Source organism: Urocitellus parryii, chromosome 1 (genome assembly GCF_045843805.1).
Source record: "Urocitellus parryii isolate mUroPar1 chromosome 1, mUroPar1.hap1, whole genome shotgun sequence".
In the NCBI taxonomy this organism is placed as follows: domain Eukaryota; kingdom Metazoa; phylum Chordata; class Mammalia; order Rodentia; family Sciuridae; genus Urocitellus; species Urocitellus parryii.
The window spans coordinates 169982824-169993297 of NC_135531.1; the positions used below are offsets into that span (position 1 = coordinate 169982824).

The 10474-nt window shown below is 44.8% G+C and overlaps 1 protein-coding gene across 1 annotated transcript; it reads right to left on the reverse strand.

Annotated features, from left to right (window-relative positions):
- Positions 1-7698: 7698 nt before the first annotated feature.
- LOC144249389 (olfactory receptor 14K1-like) lies at positions 7699-8644 on the reverse strand. The gene is given in 2 exon segments (XM_077791622.1): positions 7699-8280; positions 8282-8644. Coding segments are annotated over 2 exon segments (945 nt in total).
- Positions 8645-10474: the final 1830 nt, after the last annotated feature.

Sequence of the window (10474 nt, forward strand, 5' to 3'; positions counted from 1 at the left end):
ATCCCTAATTCTGAACTTTAAAAAAACATTACATTTTTTTTAGAGCAAGAAGGGAAATAGAATTCTCCATGCCCTCTCCTCCACCGAGACAATGACGTCATAATAGCATGTGACAGCACTGGGTACAGCTGACAGGGTGCAGCACCCAGGCCTCAGTGTGCTGAGGTGCTCTCTGCTTGTCCTCTAGAGCCCCTCCATGGCCAGCAGAGAGAGGGGCTTTTGGAGAAAAGTCCAACTTTCGGCTTCTTCCTGGGGGAAGGAAAGAGTGTCCTGTGCATTCAGCATCCTGTGTTTGAGGGCATTTTGAGCGGCTGGTTCAGTCTTTCTTGAGTTGTAGCTGGGAGGGGAACTGTCACAGTGGCTGCCTTAGCACACAGAGCCAAGGTGAGTACAGCAGCCGCTTCCAGAAACTGCATTACCACAAGAAGATGCTAGCCAGGGCTGAAAAATTATCAACTGCAGGGGTGGGGGCGGTGGTAGGGGGGAGAGATTGCAAAGAAAATGGGGGTGGGTGGAAAGACTTCAACTGAGATTAACACACAAATGCCCAGAGAAGACAGGTCCTCAGAAACATTAACAAGTCCTCCCTACTCTCTAGCTGGCATGATTGGTAAAAGCCTTCTCCTGTGTGAACCACTCGTAAAGACTTTAAGAGGTGTTTGATTTTCATTGCAAATGCCCAAATACCAACAGGGAGAGAAAGAAAAAAATCACAAAATTACAAAAAAAAAAAAAAAAAAAAACAAAACCCATGAAACATGAATCAATAAATGCAACAGAATAAACCTCCAGAAACTACTCCTAGAGACTCTGAGGTTTGTGAATTCCCTGAGGAGGAAATAAGAACGACGTTCAATATACTTAAAAATAACACATGTAGATAACTAAACAAAATCAGGAAAATGATGGTGTCAATAAAAAGAAGATATCAAATTTTGATTTGAAAAATATAATAACTGAATTGACAAATTTACTAGAGGTATCTAATAGCAGACTTGAACAAACCTAAGAGTCAGCAACCATGAATACAGGTAATTTAAGATCATCAAGGCAAAGGGGGAAACAAACTAACAAACAAAAAAGAAAAGAAAAATAAAGAAAGAAAGAAAAATTAGATAGAGCAAAGTGAAGAGAAAGCAGGGAACTGATGGGGCATTAGCTTGTGGATCAAGGGAATTCCCAGAGGAGAAGAGAGGGAACGAGCCAGATGTCCTAAAACAGAATTGTGGTGGAAAACTTTCAAAGTTTTAGGAATGAAATGTATGTACAAACTTGTGAAAATCCAATAAAATAAATACAAAAAAAAAAACAATACCAAGGCACCTTATAAGATAACTTCCAAAAGTCACACAGAGAACCCTAAAAGAGGGACAAAGTGACTGGGCAGATAGGAGGGAGCTTCCATTGTATTATCAGCAGACTTCTCAGCAGAGACTCCACCAGCCAGAAGGGAGAGGAGCAGCTTATGCAAGATTCTAGAAGAAAAGGAGCTTCCTGCCAAGGAGGATGCCGGCTCTGTCTTCAGATCATCAGATTCCTTTTAATCGGAGCGCCCTGCCCAATCTCTGAGATCTCTGAACACCAGGAGCACTGGACATGTGCTGGGCGTCTTGTCTCTCCACCCAACCGACTGCCGCTCTTCCCATCACCTGAAGCACCCAAGCGTGTGGGCCAGGAGAGCGGCAGCCAGGCTGCTCCAAGGTCAATGCCAAGAACAGGTTCAGGGAAGACGCTGAGGTCCACACTGAGTCTGTGAAGAGGAGGAAGACCCCGCGGATGCTCGCCTGAGGTCAGCCACAGGGCACTGCGCGGGCTTCATGCTCCATTTTGTGAACCGAGCAAGGCGCCCTTGCTTCCTGGTCTCTGGAAGACCCTCTTCTGAGGAACTCCGGGCAGAGCTTGGGCTCTGCTGGAGGTGCATACAAACTGCTCACTTTGACCTGGAGCCCGAGATGTCCGCCAAGGGTGTGATAGCACATGCCCACAGAACCCGGGTGAGCTCTCCAAAGGAGAGGGTGACTCAGAGCCAGGCTCCAGGTGTCCCTGTGGCTTATCTCCATTAGCGTCCTGCGAAACAGGAGTCTTCTTCCAAGGGCTAGTCACCTGCTGGTCTGTGCTCCTGGGTGAATGTTGCAGAATAGCGCGATCCTCTTTCCATTTAAGGTGGAGATTAGGAAAATAAAATCTAAGAGCATTTGTAGTCTAGCTAGCAAGTTATCCACGAGATCCTACAGGAAGTATGGAATTTTGTATTTTTAATGCAAATAGATCACCACACGCATCCTGCACCACACATTAAAGGGAAGACAACACTCAAGACTTGTGTGCCACAGAAAGCCTTTGCTTTCTGTTTTAATGCCGTGGAAAATCTACTTCTGAATCCACACATACTTGATGTAATTGTCTCAATTTTGCTTTCTAAAAATCCCTCTTTGTGGCCCTTTGATCAATCACAGGCATGCATGCTTTAGACTGGCCAAAAATGGAGTCCCATTCAGCTGTAATCCTGTGTTCTCTATTCACAGCCTGGCTACAGCTCATGATGCAGTGAAAGAAGACCAGATGGGGATGTCAGCGTTCTCACCCCAGCAATGGGACTCTGTGAGCACAGTGCGTGCACACCTGGGCACATGGAGGTGTACATGACAGGGGCTCCGAATACCAAATGAATTTAAAATAAAAGAGGGAGAATGCAAGAGCAGGTCACTGTTACTTTCTATTGTTTGACACCCTCTTTCACCCACACCAAAGGAGGGCAGAGGCAGGCAGTGTTGTATGGGCCAGGACTCAGTTTCCACCGGTGAAGAGCAAGATCCTCAGGAGAGTGGCGGCCACTCCATACATAGAAAAGGACCCTCGGAGGCCCTGACTAGAGGAGGTTCCTGGGCGGAGGGATGGAAGGAGGAGGGCAGATGGCACCATAGCACAGGGGTACTCCAAGGTCTGGGAACATGAGAGAGCAGGGTGGGGCCTGCAGATGCAGGCTCAACTGGAGGTGCCAGTCCCTGTCCTGAGCAGCCCTGAGACCCCGGGGACCACACCCCGCTGCCAGCATGCTTGAGCACCTGGCCTACCACAGGGAGGTCCATGGGCCTGTAGAGCCTGTGTCACCTCCAGCCTCAAGTGACAGCAAGTGCACAGACACTGAGCCTCCTATGGGAGAGTGGGGGACTGGGTGTGCAGACGGGTCAGAACAAGGTGGGACTAAGTTGTAGTGAGGCCACGTCTGTGCGTGTGCCTTGGTTCCTTCATGCAGATCTGGATAAAAATTCAGAAAAGAAGGAGGCACTCTGTTATTTTTTACTTCAGTGAATATTAAAAATCACACACAGAAAATTAAAGGAATTTGTTTTTCTTGCATTAAATAATTGAACCCAGAATAGCGAGATCCTCTTTCCATTTAAGGTCAGTTGCTGATACAGTCACTTCACCCACGCTAAGGAATACACACCAATACATTGACAACCCAGCAGGAGGCAGTTTTGTGCTTCCATAATGTTATGGGAATGGGTGAGTTGGTTTTGGTATGGGGGGGGGTGTTAAACCTCAAGGCACTTGACCATTGAGCCACATCCCCACCCCTTTTGAAAACATTTTTATTTGTTTGTCTGTTTATTTTTTATTAGTGACAGCGACTCACTAAGTTTCTTAGGGCCTCACTAAGTTGCTGAGTCTGGCCTTGAACTCACAATCCTCCTGCGTCAGCCTCTCAAGCCACTGGGATTACAGGGGTGCAGCACCACACCTGGCTAGGGGTGGAGTTTACACTCAGGTGCTTCAGAGGATCCAAATGCTGTCAAGGCTCAGGCCTGAGTCTTCATCAGAGATGTGGGCTCAGGGGCCCTCTGTGTGCTGAACATGGGCTTTGAAGTGATTGCTTCGCCTTGACTGGTTCTCCATAGGTGACCATGGGAGTCTACTTGTATCTCCGTCTCATTTGTCCGTGTCTCTCTCTCCCCTTCACTGAAGGAACCAGTCATAATAGTGCTTTCTACCAGAGTCCCATCTGAACCAAGTCTCACCTGCTCCTCAGTGTAAAATAAAGACAGCAGGCCACAGTGTAGAGAAAACTCAGGGCTTCATAAATGAGGAACGTGTATTATGTCCCTAGAGGAACCTCTGGCACATAGGTGCTCATGATTGCTATGAGCAGTAATTATGCACCACAGAGTCTCTGAACAGCCATATGGCACCCAGCAAAGAGCAGCACACACACACAGGTCACATTTCTTCCCAATTACCCCTGTCAAGCAGGACCATAACGCAAGTGATAGATGCAATTTAGAAACCAGTGCCATCACTCTGAATGACACAGTTTAACCCAGTCCCTGCCACAGTTTGGATTGGAGTGTCCCAGGGCCATGTGTGGAAGGCATGGGCACCAGCTGTGGTGCTGCAGGGAGATGGTGGAGCCCTCTGGAGGCTGTGGGGGGAATGAGTCTTTGAGCTGCCCTGGAGAGGCAGGTGGGGAGCCCCTCACACTCTCTGCTTCCCAGATGCCAGTGGGGGCGACTTGACCTCTCTGTGCATTCCTTCCACCATGTCTGTCCTGCCACAGGCACAGATGGTTGAGGCCAACTGACCATGGGCTGGGACCTCTGAAGCCATGACTCCATTTTCTCATACCTAAGGAGGTTGTCTTGGGTGTGGTGTCACGGTGACAGAAGGTGACAGTGACCAACACAGGATCTAAAACACGATCATTTCAACATGAAGTAAGTGTGAGACTATAGGTTTCATAGCAGGTGTTTAAAATTCACTTATATGAAATATGATATGTCAAGAGCTTTGTAATGTTTTGAATAGCTAATAATAAAAAAAATTTAAAAATAAATAAATAAATAAATAAAAATAGAATAAAATTCACTTATGTAATATTCCCCATTTTGGTCACAAAGCTTTCACTGGAAATCATTCATAATTAAAATCATGAAGTTTGTTATGGTAAAAAGAGATTCCTGTACATAGGTTGTTTCAAACACCCTTAAAATATTCCAATAAGTGAAACTGAGTCAGGGATCAGGTTCTCCACCTTTCAGTGATCAGCTGTGGAGTTCATAAGGCCTGCTGGCCACCTGCTGAAGTACACACAGACATGTGTCTAGTGGTGCTTAGGCACGAGTCTAGATCCCTCTGGGTTTGCTTGGTGCTACCTTCTAAAGTTCTCTTCACACATAATATATTTACTTATGGAGACCGTGTGAGGTTTCAATACACATGTTTTATAAAGATCAATCAAAGGTAATTAGCATTTCCACCATTTTTTGGATCAGTTATTTGCATTGGGAGCATTCAGAATTCTCTACTTAAGAAACACTTCTGCAGTAGGACTTCTGCTGCCCACCTGGTGTTCTCCAGACATGGGCCTCAACACGCGTGGTCCTCTGTTGATTCTCCTGTCCTGTCAACTTGCTTTCTTTTGTGAGGGCTCTGAAAGTTTCACTTCCCTACATTAGTTCCCTCCTCCTGCAGCCTGGGACAGGAACGTGTTTGAAGCCATTCACCTCTGTTCACATGAGGTCTTCATCCATGCCTACTGGCATACCGCCCATGGCCAAGGGGTCCATCTCCACAGAGTCACAGCTATGGCCAGGACTGTAGGTCTAATTAGCAACAGTCCGGAGTCTTCCAAAGAGACAGTTACTGTGTCTGACCAGATTCCAAAAGGAAATTCTTCACCTAGTTGTGAATGTGTGTGTTTGTGTGTGTATGTCTGTGTGTCTGTGTGCGTGTGCACTAACACACAATATCAAGGGCACGTGAAGCAGACGGGACCTGGCATGACTACAGGCAGGATTGTACCTTGGATCTGGAATGTCCCTAAAGGCCCCTGTGCTGCAGTCCATGTCCCCAGCTGCTGGTGCTCTTCGAGCTACAAACTTTGAAAGGTGGGACTTAATTAGGTGAGGCTGGTCACGGGTCACTTTACTGATTTCCCCCTTGAGAGCTTTGTCATCATCCAAAGCCCTCCATTCCCAGATGTGCATGTTTTCCATATTTCAATTCAGCATTTTTGTAAAAGGGATTTAATTAAAAATTGATGGGTTCATTGAATACAAAAAAATTTCAGAGAAATATAAGTTTATGATGGTATAAAATAAACTGACCAGGGGTCAAATGTCTATTAAAGGTCAAGCTTTTGAAGACTCTGAATTGTGAACTACACCATAAAGGCCTCATAGTGGGCCTCATAGGCCAGTGTTCCTGCTGCAGCTTGATTTCTACAAGATACTTAACTTATTTTCTGTCAATATATATACAAGTCCCACTACAAAAAAACCATTTAAATTACTTTTGTCTATTACATACAAGGTTTCATAGACTTGAAATGGGAAACTAAGTACTTTATGGCCAGGCTCAGCCTGGACTGGGAAATTTTGGTAGACTATAAACAAATAGAAGATTTCCTGAGGTGGGTCATAGGAGAAAGTTTCAGAGATGCAGTCCTGAGCACCCAGTCTGAAAGGTGTGTCCAGTTGACAGCAGGGGCGTTTACTACAGCCCTGTGTTGTGATATGGGCAACCGAGCACACCGCCTGCTTTCTTCATGCTGAGCGCTGTAGCCACCTCCCCTTGGCTGCGAGGACCAACAGAAGGGGTGGACATAAAGCCTGCACACAGTGAAGGTGGTCAACAAGCATGGCTTCCATCTTCAAGAAGGAGGCCTTAAGCAGACTGGAGAGGGAGCTGAACTGTTTTCTGCTGTGAGAGTCCCTTCCCTGATAACATGAAATGGTTTTGGGGTAATTTTTCCCATTGATAATTGCAGGTTGCACCTGTAGGGTTCTGGAAGTGTTACATGACCTGGAAAGTCTGGAGAAGGTGGGATTTATCACAATGTTAGAAGCCATGCCAGATGTTACTTTCATAAATTACAGAACATTATTAGCACAATATCAGGAATTTGCACATTAGGTACAAACAAGTTTTGGTTAAGAGAAAAGAGCCTGCATCCAAAAATATAAATTACATGCAAAGAAACACAGATCTGATGGAATCAATCATATGCTTAAATCTGTAATGATATAAAGTACATCAAACAGACAGGTATAATGGTATACACCTGTAATCCCAGGTATTCAGAAGTTCAAGGCCAGCCTGGGCAAATTAGTAAAACTTTGTCTCAAAATAAAAATAAAAAGGATTTGGGGATGTAGCTCAGGAATAGAGTGCTCCTTAGTTCAATCTCGAGTACCTTAAATATATCAAGCATATATTGGAGCAAAAAGTGAAACTTGTGATAGAATTAAGTACCTTGTTTTGAACTGCAAAATTGTTAAGCTCATGATTTTTAAGTTAAAATGATTTTCACCAAATAGTGAAAATCAGAAGGGCTGTATAGTCAAGTCGAATCCATAAATAGATGCAAGGAAAACTCTGAAATTATAAATCATTAGCTAAATAAAGTGAAACCCAGGAAATATGGACGTTTTGAAGAGATAAGAACTTCATAGAAAGCTCACGGAACTTAGGAGCAAAAATCAAAATCAAGAGTATAGTAGGAAACCTTTGCAATTTCCATGACAGTAAGATATAAAGTGAAGAGGGGTAAGAAAAGGCTTACTGTCTATGAAAACATACACCCTGAAGTTGTTGCTAAAAGGCTGTGCAGAAATTCAATCTCTAAGTAGAAATTTAAACACTTCAGTAGATACAGAACAACAACAAAACCCTGAAACTCTGGGTGCCAGCTTCGACTTAGTCCTGTTCCCATTGCCGACTGCTTCTAACCCTCCTGAGGACATTGCCCAGAGCTGACCGGATGTCCTTGTTCCTCAGGCAGTAGATAAGGGGGTTCAAGGCTGGAGGTACTGTGGAGTAGAACACAGACACCAGCAGGTCTACAACGGGGGGCCCATCAGCTGCTGGCTTTAAGTAGGCAATTGCACCTGTTCCCAGAAATGCACTCACCACAATGAGGTGAGGCACACAGGTGGAAAAGGCTTTGGACTGGCTCTGCCTGGATGGGATCTTTAACACCGTGGACAAAATATGCACATAGGAGACCACAATGCACACTAAACATGAGAAGGCATAGCAGACCCCTACAGACACGCTGGCCTCGATGATGGTGTGCTCTGCAGAGCAGGTGAGCTTCAGCAGGGCAGGCACGTCACAGAAGAACTGGTGCACCCTATTAGAACCACAGAACTCCAGAGAGAATGTCCCAGCCGAGTACAAGACTCCAAAGGCCCCCCCATTGATCCACGACAGGGCCATCAGCTGGACACAGAAAGCGCTGCTCATGACAGCCTCATAGTGCAGAGGGCAGCAGATGGCCCACATAGCAGTCGTAGGACATGGCTGTGAGGATGCCAATCTCCGACCCAGCCAACAGGACCACCAAGAAGAGCTGCAGCACACACCCCAGGAAGGAGATGGAGTCCAAGAGCGAGAAGGAGTTTAGGATGGACTTGGGCATGGTAGCAGAAATGAGACACAGGTCCAAGAAAGACAAATGCCTAAGGAAAAAGTACATTGGGGTGTGGAGACGGCGGTCAACAAGCGTGAGCAGCAGGATGACCACATTCTCCAGCGCAGCCATGAGGTAGATCATCAAGAAAAGCGTAGCCTGCAGCCACAGCACCTGGCCTTCAGCCAGCCTCAGGAGCAGGAACTCCACCACCAGTGTCCGGTTCTTCATAACTTGAGTCAGGAGCCAGGGTTAAGAAAAAAGTAGGTAAAGCAACACATCAGCTAGAAACATCTCTTGCTCCTTAATTTCTGAGAAGAGTAGAGGTGAGCATAGTGAGGGAGAAAGCTTTAAAATGCCAAGGTATTCGCATATCTAGTGGACCCATGAGTCAGACAACAAAAACCTGCAATATACCTGGACTCAAGTTGATTGCAAAAAAAAAAAAAAAAAACATAAGAATTACAGTTCCTTCCCTGATAATATGAAATGATTTGGGGGTAATTTTCCCACTGATAATTGCAGGTTTGGCTACATAATTGTAATTGTAACAGGGTAATACCTTTTTATATAAATAACATCCTACTTGTTTAAATTTTTTTTTTTTTTTTTGTGGTTGAGAAGTCTTGAATAACACTTCTGCTTCTTGTACACTGCAATCTTTTAAATAGTTGCTAATTTGACCTAAATCAAGACCAGCAGTTGGCTGAAGCTGTTTTTTTCAAGCAGGATCCTAAAGAAATGTTGGGCTGGGGTGTGGCCCAGTGGTGGAGCACTTGGCCAGCATGTGCAAGGCCCTGGTTCAATCGCCAGCACCACAAAAGTAAAAGAGGAAAGGAGAGGAGTGAGGAAGGAAGGAGGGAGGGAAGGAGGAAGGAAGACAGGAAGGAGGGAGGGAGAAAGGAAGGAGGAAAGAAAGACAGGAAGGTCTTTCTATAGTTGGCCATTTCATATCTTGAGAAATGTAGCAGCCAATGCAGTAGAAACTTGACATCTGAGAAAGAAGAAGAGTAAAATAAAAATAAACTGAAAAAGAAAATATTCATTATTATTAAGTGATGCTGTTGTTTATTGTTCACTGCTTTTCTTTTTGAAGGACACTGAGAAATTAAATTTAAAATTTCCTAGACTCAAACAAGAATAGTAGTGATACATCATACCTGAGCCTCTGGGACAATCCGAGGGTGGTTCTTAGAGGAAAGTTTACAGCGTCAAGTGCCTATGTTAAAAACAGCAAGATCCCAAGTAAGCAACCTAAAGCTGCACATCAAGGCCCAGAAAAGCAGGAACAAACTAGTTCCAAACATGCAGAAGACAGGAAAATTTCATCACAGCCCAAATTAATGAAATTGAAAATAAAATGTGGGGATTGGCATCCAAACAGACAGGAAGACCAATGGTATAGAACAGAAGGCCCAGGGACAAACCCACATAGATACCACCACATGACACTCACCAAAGGTCCCCAAAGCATAATGTGGAGAAAGGACAGCAGGGCTGGGAAAACTGGATACCCACATGAGCAAGAATGAAACTCGATCCCTGCCTCTCACCCTGCATGAAAATCAACTCAAAGAGAAGCTGCTAGAGACAAACCAAGACCCAACGCTCCAACACCTTGGCACAGCACCAGCTTCCTCAACACAACCCCTGAGCTAAGGAAACAAAACCAGGAACCAGGGAGTAACGCCGACCAGATTCTGCCTGCACATGTACAAGCATATCACATGCATTCCCATCTTGTACATAACTATGATGCACTAATTTAAATAAATAAATAGAAGAAAGACCTGTAGATAGTGGAGGGATGGGGTTAGGGTGGAGGAGAGGGAAGGGGCTAGTACTGGGACTGAAATACAGAAAACTGTGTCATGTGTATTTATGAATATGTCAAAATGAACTCCAATGTCATGCAAAACTGCAATGCACTAGAAATTTTAAAAAAGTAAGTTAAAATGTGAAATCTTCCTTGCTGTAAAGTGATCTTACATTTATTATTAGCTTCTCTTTTATTTTGAAGGACCTTGATTCCTCCCCCCATACTTTCGTTAAATAGTGTAA